At 46.4% G+C, this 18,745-nt stretch overlaps 1 protein-coding gene across 2 annotated transcripts in view; it reads right to left on the bottom strand.

Moving 5' to 3' along the window:
* Positions 1–18,745, bottom strand: part of NUP133 (nucleoporin 133) — a 229,424-nt gene that overhangs the window by 33,553 nt on the left and 177,126 nt on the right. For both annotated transcript variants that reach the window (XM_073560207.1, XM_073560208.1), the window contains exons 20-21: positions 7,185–7,343; positions 5,105–5,240 (exon numbers count right to left, since the gene is read on the bottom strand). In XM_073560207.1, coding sequence (XP_073416308.1) covers positions 5,105–5,240; positions 7,185–7,343 — 295 coding nt within the window. The remainder of the gene's footprint in view (positions 1–5,104; positions 5,241–7,184; positions 7,344–18,745) is intronic.

Below are 18,745 nucleotides of genomic sequence, written 5' to 3'. Positions count from 1 at the left end.
ATTGTACTCCAGTTACAGGCAAAGCTGCAGTCACTGTTCTGCTGTTACCTAATGTATTATACTCCTGTTACACCCGGAGCTGCTGTCACTGTTCTGCTGTTACCTAATGTATTGTACTCCAGTTACAGGCAAAGCTGCAGACACTGTTCTGCTGTTACCTAATGTATTGTACTCCAGTTACACCCAGAGCTGCAGTCACTGTTCTGCTTTTACCTAATGAATTGTGGTCCAGTTACACCCAGAGCTGCAGTCACCGTTCTGCTCTTACCTAATGTATTATACTCCTGTTACAAGCAGAGTTGCAGTCACTGTTCTGCTGTTACCTAATGTACTCCTGTTACACCCAGAGCTGCAGTCACTGTTCTGCTGTTACCTAATGTACTCCTGTTACACCCAGAGCTGCAGTCACTGTTCTGCTTTTACCTAATGTACTGTAGTCCAGTTACACCCAGAGCTGCAGTCACTGTTCTGCTGTTACCTAATGTATTGTATGCAAGTTACACCCAGAGCTGCAGTAACTGTTCTGCTATTAATGTATTGTAGTCCAGAATATGTACAGGACTGTGCCTGTGTAATGAGCGACGCAGCAGTGATGCCTTTAACGGCTGTAATGTGCCTGTACAATAAGCGATGCGGCCGTTTTGCCACGACTAAGTAACTGTCGCTGATTGGTTGCGGCAGTTAGGCCGCGACCAATCAGCGAGGCGGGATTTCCATCACAGACAGACAGAATTAGACAATTATATAGTAGAATATATAGATATACAGTATATATAGATATACAGTATATATATATATATATATATATATATATATATATATTGGGGAAAAAAAAGTATTTAGTCAGTCAGCAATAGTGCAAGTTCCACCACTTAAAAAGATGAGAGGCGTCTGTAATTTACATCATAGGTAGACCTCAACTATGGGAGACAAACTGAGAAAAAAAAATCCAGAAAATCACATTGTCTGTTTTTTTTCATTTTATTTGCATATTATGGTGGAAAATAAGTATTTGGTCAGAAACAAGCAATCAAGATTTCTGGCTCTCACAGACCTGTAACTTCTTAAGAGTCTCCTCTTTCCTCCACTCATTACCTGTAGTAATGGCACCTGTTTAAACTTGTTATCAGTATAAAAAGACACCTGTGCACACCCTCAAACAGTCTGACTCCAAACACCACTATGGTGAAGACCAAAGAGCTGTCAAAGGACACCAGAAACAAAATTGTAGCCCTGCACCAGGCTGGGAAGACTGAATCTGCAATAGCCAACCAGCTTGGAGTGAAGAAATCAACTGTGGGAGCAATAATTAGAAAATGGAAGACATACAAGACCACTGATAATCTCCCTCGATCTGGTGCTCCACGCAAAATCCCACCCCGTGGGGTCAGAATGATCACAAGAACGGTGAGCAAAAATCCCAGAACCACGCGGGGGGACCTAGTGAATGAACTGCAGAGAGCTGGGACCAATGTAACAAGGCCTACCATAAGTAACACTACGCCACCATGGACTCAGATCCTGCAAGTGCCAGACGTGTCCCACTGCTTAAGCCTGTACATGTCCGGGCCCGTCTGAAGTTTGCTAGAGAGCATTTGGATGATCCAGAGGAGTTTTGGGAGAATGTCCTATGGTCTGATGAAACCAAACTCGAACTGTTTGGTAGAAACACAACTTGTCGTGTTTGGAGGAAAAAGAATACCGAGTTGCATCCATCAAACACCATACCTACTGTAAAGCATGGTGGTGGAAACATCATGCTTTGGGGCTGTTTCTCTGCAAAGGGGCCAGGACGACTGATCCGGGTACATGAAAGAATGAATGGGGCCATGTATCGTGAGATTTTGAGTGCAAACCTCCTTCCATCAGCAAGGGCATTGAATATGAAACGTGGCTGGGTCTTTCAACATGACAATGATCCAAAGCACACCGCCAGGGCAACGAAGGAGTGGCTTCGTAAGAAGCATTTCAAGGTCCTGGAGTGGCCTAGCCAGTCTCAAAGATGTCAACCCTATAGAAAACCTTTGGAGGGAGTTGAAAGTCCGTGTTGCCAAGCGAAAAGCCAAAAACATCACTGCTCTAGAGGAGATCTGCCTGGAGGAATGGGCCAACATACCAACAACAGTGTGTGGCAACCTTGTGAAGACTTACAGAAAACGTTTGACCTCTGTCATTGCCAACAAAGGATATATCACAAAGTATTGAGATGAAATTTTGGTTCTGACCAAATACTTATTTTCCACCATAATATGCAAATAAAATGAAAAAAAAACAGACAATGTGATTTTCTGGATTTTTTTTTCTCAGTTTGTCTCCCATAGTTGAGGTCTACCTATGATGTAAATTACAGACGCCTCTCATCTTTTTAAGTGGTGGAACTTGCACTATTGCTGACTGACTAAATACTTTTTTTTCCCCACTGTGTGTGTGTATATATATATATATATATATATATATATATATATATATATATATATATATATATACACACACATACATATATACACATATATATATATACACATATATATACACATACATATATACACATATATATATATACACATATATATATATATATATATATACACACACACACACACATATATATTACACACATTATATATATATATATATATATATATATATATATATATATATATATATACACATACACACACATACACACACATCCCAACTTCTCCTCCTTCTACTACTACTACTTGGCTCATAAGGTAGCCATATCTTACCATTAGAACACGCGGCTTATTTATCCATTCATTCATTTTTTATTTGGTTTATACTTTATAAATATCCTAATAAAATCAAAAGACTTATTTAATATTTCTGAAGAGATACAAAATGTTCTGTGCTTGCAGCTTTTTTGTGTTTGTATCCCCATTTTTTAATCTGTAATGTGTCTATATGTTTGAAAATAACTATAAGGGTGTGTGCACACGCTGCGGATTGATCCGCGCGGATTTAGCAAAATCTGCAGGTCAAAAGACCTGCGGATTATCTGCGGATTATCACCTCTACAATAGAGGAGATGGTAAACCGCAGCGGAATCCGCAGAAAGAATTGACATGTCAATTCTTTCTGTGGATTAGAAACCGCAGCAAATCCACGTGAAAAAATCCGCACCGTCTGCACTGCAGTTTCCATTTCCCATAGGATATCATGGTACTGTACACCACAGTAGAAACTGCTATCAATCTCTAACAGTGGCTTTTAAGGCTATGTTCCACGATGAGTATTTGGCAAGTTACTTAAGTTGCAGATAATCTGCGCAGGAATGCTGCAGTCAATTTAAATTAGATTACTTGCAGGGTTTTTTTTTTACATTTTTTTTTATTTTTAATGCTGCAGTTTTTCTACCTTTTTGGTATGTCATGTTTTAAATTAAGCGGTTTTGTTTTTGATACTTCCTGATATTTAGTCTTAACAAAACTTTTCCAATACAGTGATGTGCAAGTTGTATTGGGTTTAAGTCGTTTCAGTAGCAGAAACGCACTAAAAACACATGTATTTTTTACCTGTGGATTTTCCACATGTAATGCAGCAAAAGGTGGTCCTACAAAAGTATTGACTCAAGGAGGCTGAATACAAATGCACATCACAATTTTCAGATTTAGATTTTTTTTAAATAATTAAAAAAAGACATCATTCCATGTATCATTCCTTTTCCATTTCAAAACACTTGATATTTTGTGTTCGTAACGCAAAAAAACCTCCATAATATGTAACCCAGTTTTTCGGTGTAAAGTAAAAAAAAATGTGGAAAAGATCATGGGGTATGAATACTTTTTCAAGGTATTGTGTTTTTAGAACAAATGGATTCAAAATTAGAGGTGATTGCAAAAGTGAGGAGTACAACGAGCATGCACTTTTCCAACATGACTGTGATCCAAAACTCAAATCTAAGGCCACTGCTGCATTTCTGAAGAACAGAATGTAAGGCTACTTTCACACATCAGTTTTTTGCCGTCAGGCAGGATCCGGCTATTTTTAGAGAAAACGGATCCGGCATAAATTTTGGAGAACTGTAGAAACGGATCCGTTTTTTTGCTGGATCCGTCTAGCAGGTTATATCTGTTTCCTGGGGGCTGGCCAATTGGATCTGAGCATGCGCAGACTTAAAAAAACGGATCCGGTGGCTGGATCCGTCTTTTTCTGGATCCGGCGCATTCCGGCGCCCATAGACTTTCAGTGTAGCAAAAAGCTGGAAGCGCCGGATCCGGCGCTTCCGGCTTTTTCGCCGGAGACAAAAAACGTTACAGTAGCCGTTTTTTCCAGACGCCGGAATGAGACAAGTAGCCGGATCCGGCAAAAAACGGATGAAACGCAATGCAATCCGGCGCGATCCAGCGCTAATGCAAGTCAATGGGGAAAAACTGGATCCGGCATTGCATTTTGCCGGATCCGGTTTTACAAAAAAAAGCTGGATCGCGCCTGACGGCAAAAAAACTGATGTGTGAAAGAGGCCCAAGGTGAGTGTCATTCTCTATCTAGCATCTAAGCTTTAAAAGAGGCTGCACCCAGTAAACTGAGTGATACATTGTTGGATTCATGGTCTCTGTCTACATCGTTGGATTCATGGTCTCTGTCTACATCAGGCTGCTCTCAGATGAGGTACCAAAACCTGCTGACAGATTCCCTTTAAGATCTTGTCGCGCAGAATGATGGCTGTTATGTTGAAGCCTCATAATGCCATCATCTTACTAGAAATCATCATTTATGGTGTTAAACTGATGTGATTGGAGCTAGCATTGATTGCATCAGCTACTGCTGAGTGCCAGCCGCGCTGCATGGAGAAGAGCTCAGGTCTTGAGCACACTCCATACATACACAGTGCACGGCTGCATTACAAGTGTTCGACAGCTGTCGTTAAGTGGTAAGGTAGTAAATAATGTATGCTTCCATTGTGAAATCTGGTGACAGATCCACTGTAAAGGTACAATGTTGTACTTCCTCATGTAACCAGTCTTCAATGGTCTTGACTGCACGGACATTTCCTTCTTTTCTGGGAAGACCATTTCAATTATGCATCCATAAGTCACGTTTGCATTTACAAAATAGAACATTAAAAAAAATATATATATACCTTCAATTTTATCCTGCAGTACATCTTCATGAAAATCGGATGCCAATGCAGCCAGTTTACTCAAGCCCAACAATGTTTTCTTTTTGCAGAAATATCGAGATTCCACATTTGCCAGAGTTTTCAGCGTTCGATGAGCCTGTAATAAGGAGACAGTCAAAACAAAGGAACGGTAAAAAAAAAAACCAAAAAACTAATCTTGCATCACATGACCAAAATAATGAGAATTATTAGGCTATTGATATATTAGAACTACAGAAAGTGTGTGATTAGATAAGCACATGTTATGGGTACTAAGTATTCAAGATTTCTTACATTAAGGGCATGTGCACACATTGAGTAAAATTTATGCACCATTTCTGCATTTTCTGGTGAAAAACGCAAGGCAAAAACACAGACAATTGACATTTTGCAGATTGTTTGCACCAAATCTGCAAGTCAAATATAGTCAACATATGCATGACACTGCAGGTTTCTCCATCACTTAGCTGGCATCAGGTTTGCCACAAATCAGCACAGAAAGATGCACTAAATCTGCACAGTGTGCACACATCCTGAGGAGAGCCTGTAAGTAGGATCACCCCTCCTAAGCATTCTATATGGGCATGTAGGTCATAGTAAGCTGGATAAAATGATAAGTGAAATCTGATGTCTTATTCCAGAGAAATTCATACTTTTCTTACATGTAAATGATCTGTTAAGAACTATGGGCCAGACACTGATCTACATGAGAGCCTGCCTCCAGAGCTTATCTTAAATAAAAATGGGTGTACTTGTGTGAGCCATGTAATAGCTGACACTTTGCCCTCATAATCACACAAAACTCTGCAGTGAGATCAGAACTAACAGTACAGAAGAGGTAACAGTACAGCAGAAGTGAACGGTGTCTCATTACAAACATTTGCAGCGGCACTTGTCCTCTCATAGTCCTGGCAGAACTGCTGCAGAGTTGTGCCTGATTATAACAGTACAGCAGAGTTGAACCTTATTGTGTTTTTTAATGCGACAAGGACATTTCCAGTTGTCTTCTCACAGAAGTGTCATCTCTACTGTATTACCCTTTCCCAGAACGGTCTGTCTGTGAGATGGAAGCAGAGGTACTGTGAGAGGGCTGTAGCTGAAAATGTTTTTTTGCAATGACACAAACTTCACTTCTGCTTCACCGTGTTATCACTGATTTTACTGCAGAGCTGTGTGAGATTTTGAGAGCCAAGTGTCAAATCATTGATGGGGTTGTTACCAGTGTGAACCAATTAAATTACCATAACCTCTGGAGGCAGACTCATACAGATCAGTGTCCGGCCCATAGATCTTAACAGCTCATTTACATATAAGAAAAACATGGATTTCTCTGGAAGATATTGAATCGCACATATCAAGATATCATTTTATTCAGCTTTCTATGACTTGCATGCCAATATAGATGGCTTAGGAAGGTTTATCCTACTGACAGATATCTTTTAAGGCCCCATTCACAATGATTTTGTTCATCATTAATATAAAAACAAAACAAAAATAAAACAATCACATTAGTGTCAGATTTTACCATTAGAGTTTGGTCAGAGTTTCACCAGTTTTTCTGGGATAATAAAAAAAAAACAAATGTAGTTTTTTTTTTTTTTTGTTTGTTTTTTTTAAGTTTCTCCCATCAATCGTTGATAAACAGACAGCACATAGATGGCATCTAAATGCTGTCCAATTTGTTTCATGGACCAAGTTTGATACGCCGAGAAAAAAAAAAATTAAAAAAAAATCAGACATGTGAACTATCATGTGAGAAAAATCTGACTTCTGAATGAGCCTTAACGTGGAAGAACACAGATTACTGAGATATAGGAATAGTGTCAGATGTTGCAGTCTGACTAAAATATGTCAATGATATTAAAGAATGAAAGCGGTGAAGGATCTAGAACTAGTTATTGTACTGTATATGAAGAACAAACCAAAAGCTTAATAAATCAAGAATATGACTGTGGATGAGGAGACTTGCTTCACTACAGGCATTTCCATCCAGTACCTAAAAATTGGCATATATAATTAAATCAAGAATTCACACAATGTACTAACACAAAAGTAAGATCACCTTTTCAAAATCTTGACTATTGATTTCATGTAGCCAGCTAAGGTGCTCATGAGCTCGTAAGAAATCAGCCAACTGTCCATGCTGAGAAACTGGTTGTGATAAAAGCTTTCCACGTTTTCCTTTTTCCAAATACCAGCGAAATAAGAAATCTGAAAAATTCTGAATTTTACAAGTAAAAACAAAGTTAAAAATAATTGCAACAAGAACTTTTGTTTATAGCCAACATTTTGGGAGCTCAAAATGCCAAATAATGAGATTATAAAGCTGATCGCTTTGAAATCAGAGGATGGAAAAAATTAGGCATTCACCTGAACCTTCCTGGGGAGAACTGCAAGCAGGCACATATTTAAAGGGAACCTGTCACCAGTTATTTCAGATATAATCTTCGGCCACCACCTTTTAGCCCCATGTTACAGCATTCTATAATGCTGCACATATTACTCCAATTTGTCCTGCAAGGCAAAAAATAGAAATAAAAAATAATAAAAAGGGCCTTTTATTATACGCCCCTACAGGGCAGTCCAGCCCGAGGGACGTTGCTGATCTTAGTCCGCTGCCTCCTCTCTTCTTGTGATGCCATCCTTTCTTTCTGTGCTTCATGTGGATGATGCGTTTTGGGTCATCCACGCAGTGTTCTGCTTTGCACAGGCGCAAATCTTTCTGTCCTGCAGAGGGCAGAGCAAAGTACTGCAGTGCACATGGGCCGAAGAAAGGTCGAAAGAGCGCTGGGGGATGCGGCAGGTCAGAGAGAAGAGAGTCTGCGCAGAAGAGCAAAGAGTAACACTGTGGATGACTGAGGATGAGTCATCCACATGAAGCACAGAAGGAAGACGTTATCACAATGAGAGGAGGCACCAGACCAAGACCAGTGACGCCCATCGGACAAGACCAACTAGTAGGTGAATATAACAAAAGGGGTTTTTTTGCCTTACAGGTCGAATCGCAGTCATATGTACAGCACTATAGAATGCTGTCACATGGGGCTAAAATGTGGTGGCTGTAGGTTCTATTGGGAAAAAACTGGCTGGAGGTTCCCTTTAAAGAAATGTTTTAATACATTCTTACACCAAGTTGCTACAGGGTGTCAGTCACTCTTCCAAGCAGTTTGTTGTACTGACAGAGTAACAGAGGAACTGTGGCTGCTCATTTTCCTCAGATTATTGATGTAGTTCCCAACAACCACTATATGCAAAGTTAATTATAGGTACGCCCTTGCTGGGGTCCAGGTGTATGGACAGAGCTCAGGAGCTGAACACTACACACACAAGGTAGAGGTTGGCTGTTTTACATAGCCGTCATCTGTGTCTAATAACCGTCCAAGCTGAAAGATGGATTTTTGGTTCTTACCGTCAAATCTCTTTCTTGGAGCCTTCATTGGGGGACACAGATTACCATGGGTGTATGCTGCTAGGAGGCTGACACTATGCAAAACAAGAAAATTAGCTCCTCCCCGGCAGTATACACCCACCGACAGGCACTAAGCACCTCAGTTGGTGAGAAAGCAGTAAGAGAAGCAACGAAAAACTCTAAACATATGTACCAACCCAACAAGGGACCCAAAGACCCAACACGGTACAACTTAAACAGGGAGGGTGCTGTGTCCCCCAATGAAGGCTCCAAGAAAGATTTTACGGTAAGAACCAAAAATCCATCTTTCTTTATCGCCTTATTGGGGGACACAGATTACCATGGGACGTTCCAAAGCAGTCCCAAGGGAGGGAACAGCAATAAGGAACGAAAGAACAGGAAGGGCTTAGGTCGGACAGTGTGCCACCGCCGCCTGCAGAACCTTCCTACCAACAACTGCATCAGACGAGATCTGGGTATGAACCCTGTGGAACCTCGCAAAAGAGTGCAAGGACGACCAGGTCGCGGCACTGAAAATTTGTGAAGCCAAAGCCTGGTGACGAACGGCCCACGAAGCTGCCACATCTCGGGTGGAGTGAGCTCTCACTCCCGGAGGGGGCCATTTTTCCTGAAGTCGGTACGCTTCCAGAATGGTAGAACGAGTCCAGCGAGCGATCATGGATTTGGATGCCGGAAGCCCTTTCCGGCGACCTTCAGGGATGACCAGCAATGAATCGGACTGACGAAGAGAAGAGGTCCTGGCGAGAGAGACCCACAAGGCTCTAACTACCTCCAGTTTGTGAAGTGACTTCTCAAGAGGGTGAGAAGGAGCAGGACAAAAGGATGGGAGAACAATATCCTCATTGATGTGAAAAGAGGATACCACCTTTGGAAGAAAAGAAGGAACGGGCCTGAGGACAACCTTATCCTGATGGCGAATCAGGTAAGGGGAACGACATGACAAGGCCGCCAATTCGGAAACTCTTCTGAAGGATGTAATGGCAATCAAGAAGGTCATCTTCCAGGAAAGGAGAGATAAGGGAATGTCCTGGATAGGCTCGAACAGCGCCTTTTGGAGAGCGCTAAGGACGAGATTGAGATCCCACGGGTCTATCGGCGAATGATGAGGTGGGGCCACATGGGCGACCCCTTGGAGGAAGGCCTTAACCTGCGGTAAGGGAGCGAGCTCTCTTTGGAAGAGGATAGATAGAGCGGAGACCTGGCCCTTGAGGGTACTGAGTGACAGACCCGCATCCAACCCAGACTGGAGAAAACCAAGTATGGATGGAATGGCAAAGGATATTGGAAAGACTCCCTTATTGTCGCACCAATGGAAAAACGCCTTCCAGTACCTGTGGTAAATGCGGGAAGAGGCTGGTTTTCTGGCTCTGATCATAGTCTGAATAACCTGGCTGGACAGACCTGAATCTTTCAGGATCGCGGTCTCAACGGCCATGCCGTTAAATTCAGAGACTGAAAATTCTCGTTGGAAAGGTGGCCTTGCAAGGGAAGGTCTGGACGGTCTGGAAGCCTCCAGGGAACGTTCGCGAGCATGTTCACCAGCTCTGCGTACCAAGGACGTCTTGGCCAGTCTGGAGCCACTAGAATCACTGGGACGCCTTCCGATTTTATCTTCTTGACCACTCTTGGGATCAAGGGAAGAGGCGGAAACATAAGGAAGTTGGAATTGGGACCACGGAATTACTAGGGCGTCGCAGGCGACAGCTAGGGGGTCCCTGGACCTGGCTACGAAGCACGGAACCTTGCGGTTCATTCGAGATGCCATGAGATCGACATCCGGAGAGCCCCAGAGCTGGAATATCTGATCGAAGACTGAGGGATGAAGAGCCCATTCGCCTGATGCTAGGCCTTGACGGCTCAGGAAGTCGGCTGCCCAATTTTCCACTCCTGGAATGTGAACGGCGGAGATTGCCAGAACGTAACATTCTGCCCAGCGCAGTATCCTGGTCACCTCCGACAATATTTGCTTGCCGCGCGTGCCCCCCTAGTGGTTTATGTACGCCACAGCCGTGGCATTGTCCGGCTGAATGCGGACTGGTTTGCCTACGAAGAGAGGCTGCCAGCGGAGCAGGGCCAGAAAGATCGCTCTTATCTCCAGAAGATTGATAGGGAGGAGAGCTTCGTGTGGATTCCAGCGTCCTTGGGCCGTATTCTGATGGAACACTGCTCCCCGTCCTAGAAGACTGGCATCGGTGGTGATGACTTGCCACTGAAGCGGAAGAAAGGACCTCCCTTGTAGAACTGACGCTGGCATTGCCCACCAAGTCAAGGATTGCCTTACTCTGAGAGGAAGGGGAATGGGGCGGTCCAGAGACAACGTGGTTTGTCCCAGGCTGAGAGAAGGGACAGCTGAAGGGGGCGAAGGTGAAATTGTGCAAAAGGCACTGCTTCCATGGAAGCTACCATCTTCCCCAGAACCTTCATGCAGGACCGAAGGGAAATGGGCATTGGCCTTCTGAGGGTTCGGATTCCCTTGGAGAGAGCCGCAAATTTTTCTTTCGTAAGAAACACACGGGCTAGATTTGTGTCGAATTCCATGCCCAGAAAGGTCAGACGCTGAGTGGGGGTCAGAACGGACTTCTCCTTGTTGACTATCCATCTGAGGCGGCAAAGAGTATCTAGGGTTATCTGAAGGCTCTGAAGACAGTCTTGACGGGACGAGCCCTTGATCAGGAGATCGTCCAGATAAGGGATGATGAGGATCCCCCTGGAGCGAAGAATGGCCATGACTGTCGCCATCACCTTCGTGAAAACGCGGGGAGCAGAGGCTAGCCCGAAGGGAAGAGCCGTGAACTGGTAGTGATTTTCTTGAATCGCAAAACGAAGATATTCTTGATGTTGCAAACACACAGGAATGTGAAGATATGCATCCTGTATGTCCACAGAACAGAGAAACTCCCCGGATTCCATTGAGGCTATCACCGAGTGCAGGGACTCCATCTTGAAGTGGAGGATCCTTACGTGGCGGTTGAGCAACTTTGAGGTCCAAGATTGGACGAAGGGAGCAGTTTTTTGTTTTTTTTTGGGAACTACGAAAAGGTTTGCGTAGAACCCTGAAAACCGTTCGTTTGAAAGAACGGGGAAGATAACTCCGGCGGAAAGAAGGGAGGAAACGGCTTGAGGAAACCCTGGAATTTGGGACCGCTGACTTGGTGATCGCGACAGGAAGCGCCAGATTTGGGGGGGTTACCAAGGATACTTACCGGTAGCCGGTTTTTCCGGAGCCCATGACGACACACATGAGAGAGGGGATCCGCCCAGTCAGGACAGGAACCCTACTGAAGATAAAAGGGCGGTACCTCTCCCTCGCTTCAGTTGGTTTCAGAGCATGAGAGGCCCCCCGGGTTAGTACACATGGTAAAACTATCACCACATTATATCTAACTAAAAAAACACCCAAACTAAAGTGCACACCAAAGGAGTGAAAAGGGGGGGGAATATACAGGTGCAGTCATGGGCTCCGGAAAAACCGGCTACCGGTAAGTAACCTTGGTGTTTTCCAGTCTCCCATGACGGCACACATGAGACTTTTGTAGAATAAGACACCTTAGGGAGGGACCACCGCTTGCAGCACCCTTCTACCAAAGGTTAGGTCAGTAGAGGAAGACAGATCAAGTCGGTAGTGTTTAAAAAAGGTGGAAGGTGAGGACCAAGTAGCGGCTTTACAAATTTGCTCAATCGATACCTCAGCCTTCTCTGCCCAGGAGGTAGCCACGGCTCTGTTGGAGTGAGCCTTGATGCCTTCTGGAACCGGAGCGCCACTTGCGGAGTAGGATAACATAATGGCCTCCCTGATCCATCTGGCAATGGTACTTTTAGCTACCCCGTGCCCCTTTCTACTACCCTGAAAGGCTACAAAAAGGGACTGATCTTTCCTCCACTGACTAGTTATTGACATATATTGTATTATGGCTCTTCTTACATCTAATGTATGGAACTTTTGCTCCCCCGGGTTTCTGGGATTGTTACAGAACGACGGCAAGGAGATCTCCTGAGTCCTATGAAACTTTTGGACTAAGTGTAAAGTAGCTTTGGTGACAGCTCTAGTAGTGGTTCGAAGGGATCTTTGGTTAAAGCCTCCAAAACTAGGTTCAGGTCCCAGGGTGGTATCTTTGGGATAATGACCGGCCTTGACCTGCCACAGGACTTAATGAACCGGGACACCCACCTATTGGCTGCTAAATTGCAGTTATATAGGGCCCCCAAAGCTGAGACTTGAACTTTGAGTGTGTTAGTGGCTAACCCCAGTTGCAGCCCCGACTGTAAGAACTCTAGGATAGGTCCCACTGGAGCTACATCCCCTAAAGGTTCCCCCAGGAAGTCTAGGAACTTTTTCCACGTTCTACCGTAGATTTGGGATGTTATTGGTTTCCTACTTTTCAACAGGGTGGAGACTAACCCTGGAGAGAATCCCTGGCGACTCAGTAGCGCCCTCTCAAATTCCAGGCTGCTAGATGGAAGCCCTTCACCTGAGAGTGGACCACTGGTCCCTGGGAAAGCAGGTCTGGAATCTCTGGTAGTATCCATGGATCTGTCACTGACATGAGCCTCAGAAGGGAGAACCAAGGCCTTCTCGGCCAAAAAGGAGCTATAAGAATTATTCTTGCCCGATCCTCCCTGATTTTCCTGACTACTACTGGGATCATTGTTATCGGGGGAAATGCATAGGCCAGGATGAACTTCCAGGGTATTTGTAGGGCATCTACTGCGAAGGGGTTTTCCCTTGGATTTAGCGAGCAGAACTTCCTGACCTTCCGGTTGTGTGCGGTAGCGAACAGGTCTATTTCTGGTCTGCCCCAGGCCTGAACTATTTGTTGGAAGACTCGGGGGTTTAGGGACCATTCCCCTTGTCTTAGATGCCTGCGACTCAGGAAGTCTGCTTGTATATTTTCTGCCCCCTTTATGTGCAATGCTGTGATGGATAACAGATGTTGTTCTGCTAGCTGGAAGAGTAGATCTGATATTTGCATGAGGCCCCGAGCTCTCGTTCCCCCCTGATGATTGATGTAGGCTACTACTGCCTGATTGTCCGTCATGACCCGGGTGTGGCGGCCCTGAAGTAAGGGAAGGAAATGTTTCACGGCTTTTTCCACTGCCCATAGTTCTTTTACATTTGAATTCTGATCGCTTTCTAGTGAGGACCAGGTCCCCTGTATTGTATGGGATCTCAGGTGTGCTCCCCACCCTGTGGCACTCGCGTCTGTCGTAATGATGTCCTCGACTGGATTTTGCCACGGGACACCAGCTGTTAGATTCTTTTCTACAGTCCACCAGAGCAGGGAATCTCTTACAGCCACTGAGAGACATAGTTTGCCTTCTAAATGCCCTTTTAATTGTTTCTGCGCTGACAGGACTTCCCACTGTAGTTGCCTTAAGTGGTACTGCGCCCATGTTACTGCGGGTATACATGATGTCAGTGAGCCTAAAAGGGACATTGCGTTCCTCAGTGTCATATTTGGTCTTTGTATTGCTGTGTGAGCTAGGCCTCTTATCTTGGTCACTTTCCTCTCTGCTAGGAGGCAGCGTTGTTGCTCGGAGTCCAATATCAACCCTAGGAAGGATTGCTCTTTTACTGGGGTTATCCTTGACTTGGGGATGTTTACTATCCATCCTAGTCCTACTAGAGTTGCTATTACTTCCTTCACTTGAAGTGTGCAGTGGGATTCCGACCTCCCTATTACCAGAAAGTCATCTTAGTATGGGACGATCACTATGTCCCTGGATCGCAGAAAAGACATTACTTCGGCCATCACTTTGGTGAATACCCTGGGGGCTGTAGACAGGCCAAACGGAAGGGCTGCGTATTGGTAGTGTCTCACCTGCCCCTGGATATAGAGCGCTACTCTCAAATATCTCTGATACTCCCGATGGATTGGGATGTGATAGTAGGCATCTTTTAAGTCTATCACTGCCATGAGGCAATGCTGGAACAGGATCTTTGTGGCCGTGTTGATTGACTCCATTTGGAAGGAGCAATTGTCTATCCACTGATTGAGTCTCCTCAGGTTGACAATGGTTCTCCAAGAGCCGTCTGGTTTTTGTATTAAGAAGAGGGGGGAGTAGAACCCCCTTCCTTCTTCTTGCGCTGGGACTTCCTGTAGGACTTGTTTTTTCACTAGTCCCAAGACTTCCGTCTCCAGAGCCAGCTGTTGCTCTTGGGCTTTCCTTCTGGGTGTTATTATGAAGGTATGCCTGGGCGGACGGATGAATTTTATTTTTAAGCCGTCCTTGATTATATTTAGGACCCATGTACTAGGGGAGATATTTGCCCAGGCGGAAAGGAAGAGAGAAAGCCTTCCCCCTACCTCCGGCCCAATGTCATTGGGGAAATTTTTTGGAGGAAGTGGAGGGCCCTTTAAACATATAGCCCGATCTTTTTTCTTTAAAGTCCCAGCTTTTTCTATCTCCCGGGGGACGACCCCTGTTAAATCTCCTCCTCCGAAAGGACTGCTTCTTAGATTCTCCCAGAAATCGGGGAAAGCTTTTCTTCCTATCCCCCGCATGCTCCAAAATCTCTTCTAGTTTTTTCCCGAAGAGGAATTGGCCATCGCATGGAATGGAACATAACTTGTGCTTAGAGGGTAAATCTCCGGGACACCCTTTAAGCCACAGGGCTCGTCTTGCCGCATTTGACAGGCTTGCTGCTCTAGCTGTCAATCTTGCGGAGTCTGCAGAGGAATCGGCCAGGAAAGCCGCTGCTCCATGCACCAATGTTAGATTAGCTAGAATTTCGTCTCTAGGAACTCTATCCTTGATCTGGTCCTCTATTTGTTGCAGCCAGACCATGAGGGCACGAGCGGTACAGGCTATTGCTGGCTTCAATCCCCCTGCTGAAGCTTCCCAGATGTGCTTCAGAAACCCATCTGCTTTCTTATCAAGCGGGTCTTTCAACACGCCAGAATCTTCTAATGGTAGGGATACCTTTTTTGAGGATCTGGCTACAGCCCCATCAATTTTTGGGACTTTTTCCCAGGTTTCTGAGTCCTTCTGGTCAAAGGGGTACCTCCTCTTTGATGTGGAAGGTAAGCCCCCTGACCGCTGTCTTTTTCCATTCCCTGTCAATTAGCGCTTTTATTTTATCATTTACAGGGAAGGTACGCTTTCGCTTTTCCTCCAGTCCTCCAAACATTACATCCTCTAATGATTTGGGAGTTTTTTCTTCTTTAAGGCCCATTGTAGCTCTAATGGCCTTGACCAGTTTTTCTATGTCCTCCGTTGGGAAACATGGACGGCCGCCTATATCGCTGTCCGAGGAGGATTCTGAGGACTGCGTAGAGGAAGAGGAGGTGGAGGGGGACAAAGATCTATCCCGCCCCTTCTGCTTTGGCGAGGCCTCTGAATCGGAGCTCCTTCTACGGTTTCTTTTCTTTTTAAGGGCTGCCTTTAGGGAACCTTTCACCTCCTGATGTATTAACTCCTTCAGACTAGTCACCAAATCAGGGGTCTCCTCCTGTATAGTCCTGTTAATACAGTCAGCGCAGAGATCTTTCTGCCACTGATCTGCCAGCGGGTTTTTACATAGGGCGCATTCTCTATTTTTGGTTTTGCTGCTGGCCTTCCTCGCCCCCTAGTGATCAAACAGAAAAAATGGAACCCCATTACCATAAGGGTGACATTCACGTAGATCACTCACCACCGCTGTCAATCAGGGGTACCGATCTCGGAGGCTCCTCAGATGCACTCGTGACGTTTCTCCTGGACGTCCCAGAGTCATGCCGATTGCGCTTATGACTGCCGCTCCCACCACTTGAGCGACTGCTCCTGGTATGTTGGTGGCTCGGCCTGGCATCTGGCGAGAGGTCTTGCTGCTGACGCTGCTGCTGTCGCTGCTGCTGACGCTGCTCGTCTTGCCCCACTTCCATTCTGAAGCCTTGGGCGTGAGTGCGTCTTCTGTGGTCATCCCCCTTATGTAAGGGGGATCCACTGCACTCTCCGCCTCCTCCGGTTACCCCCACAGCCCCTCCCCCCCCTGCCATACCGCCGGGATCTCTCTCCACCGATCGGTGTTCTTCACCATGGGCGCCGCCATCTTGGATTGTCGGCGCCGCCTCTGACGTCACGCGGGCACGCCCCTTCCCCAGCGTGCCCTGCGCGTGACATCAGAGGAGCGCGACCCGGAAGCGGCCGCTCCCTCAACGCTCCTGAGCTGCTCCAGAGTAGGGAATCACCGGCAGAGGGGGAGAGGGCGGCGCGGCAGCCACGGCAGAGCCCCAGGACCCCCGCCGTGCTGTTCCTGCGCCCGCTCGGACGCTGAGCCCCGGAGGACCCAGCGCTCAGGAGCCCAGCCTGATCTTCTACGCCGGCACGGGAGAGGGGCAGGTAAGTGTGACCTGCTGTCTTCAGCACGGGTCCCTGTCAGGACAGGAAACCCAACTGAAGCGAGGGAGAGGTACCGCCCTTTTATCTTCAGTAGGGTTCCTGTCCTGACTGGGCGGATCCCCTCTCTCATGTGTGCCGTCATGGGAGACGGGAAAAATTTGATTTGTATCCGGACATGGTGACTTCCCTGACCCAAGCGTCGTCGACAACAGACAGCCATGCGTCCATGAAAGAGGAAAGTCTGCCTCCCACCCTGGAAGAATTTCCGGGTGTGGGTGACCCGTCACTTTGAGGAAAATCTACCGGAACGGGAGCCCGAGGACCTGGAGAGTTGGCCTCTTGATCTCCAGCGGGGAGCTGTACGATGGTTTTCTGCGATCTCTGGAGACAGAGGGGCCGGTCCTGCTGGGATGATCCTTCTGCTGAAGGGAAGGGACGAAAGGACCTAAACGGCCGCGGAGAGGTACTTATACCACCTGTGGCATCGGAGATTATTCCGATCCAGCTTGGCGACAAAGTCTAGAAATGCCAGGTTAGTGAGCGTCTTCTTGGAGGTGGTAACCGCGCTCCAAGACTTCAACCATAGAATACGGCGTATAGCAACTATGTTGCTGTTAGCTCTTGCTACACAGCCGGCCGCATCTAAGGCGGCGGCCAAAAGGTATTTACCCGCATGATTATTTTGGTCTGCCAGACCAGCCAACTCGTCCTGAGGGGCAGATGACAGAATGCCCCTGCGAAGAATTTTTGCCCAAGCTGAAATGACTTTTGGCACCCAGGCAAAAGCAAAAAAAAAAAAAAAAAAATAGGGCAGAAAGAGGCGCTGGATGCTTCAAAGAGGATAGATGAGAAACTGATGGGTCCACTTCGGGAGCTTTCGTCCATTTTGTAAGAAGGTCTGCATCGAATAGATACAGGGCGTCTACGTACCTGCGGCCTGAGAAACGCTTCTCAAAGGGCTCCCAGTGTTTGGATAAAGTGGTCTCGAACTCTTTGTGGTTAGGAAAGGTTCGGGAGGAAGGTTTCGCTCATTTAAAGAGGACGGAGCCGTCCTGAAGAGTAGCTTTTTCTTCCTTTATTTCGAGCGTTTTGAAAATGGGCGATATGAGACTATCGACCATGTCCTGAGTCTTGGACATGTTATCTGCGTCTGAGTCAGATCCCGATTGAGAGACATTGACTGACCTAAGGTCGTTTTCTGACGAGGGGGACGAGGAAAGTAGCCTGGGTGGAGCGGACGGACCTTGCGAGCTGGAAGACGAGCTAGAGATAACGCGCGTCCTAGCAATCCTACCCGGCCTGTCCCTGTGGAGGTCGCGGTCAGGTGCAGACGACTCACCGTGAGAGGCGGTCGGAACACAGGTGGCTGAAGATAGTTGCGAAAGTCGTTCTAAGGCCTGGACCGAGGACTGAGAGACATTGCAGCAGCCCACTCTGGAGGAGGGGGGGTGCGCTCATCCCGGGACTCGGGTGCACCGGTGGGGCAGACATCGCGGAAGGCCTGCGGGACGGGCAGAAGGTAGACAACTGTCCTGACGCCCATTTCTTTTTGCAGCACGTGCAGGCGTAGTGGGTAGCGGTGGGTATAGGAGCCCCTGCATGGTTGGACATATGCAAGGACTTCAGAATTACTGCGGCCAGTATCTAAATAGGGAGTACTGCCGCGGGAGCTAAAATTAGGGGCTCAGAAAAATATAAGAGCCTACCGTCACCAGCACCGTTATCTGATGAGCAGCAGAACAGCAGAAGTGCCCCCAAAGCTGAGATCCCTGGCGTGTCTCACACGAGGAATCAGAGAGGCGCAGGACCTTAGAGATGGGCGGCGCTGGGCGGCAGCGCTGCGCGATTGGCCGTGACCTGCGGGGGGGGGGGCA

This window comes from Dendrobates tinctorius, unplaced genomic scaffold (assembly GCF_039654945.1).
Source record: "Dendrobates tinctorius isolate UK_male_01 unplaced genomic scaffold, ASM3965494v1 ptg000293l, whole genome shotgun sequence".
Classification (NCBI taxonomy): Eukaryota; Metazoa; Chordata; class Amphibia; order Anura; family Dendrobatidae; genus Dendrobates; species Dendrobates tinctorius.
The sequence above is the reverse complement of the archived record's forward strand: the minus strand, read 5'-3'. Positions and strand labels throughout refer to the sequence as shown.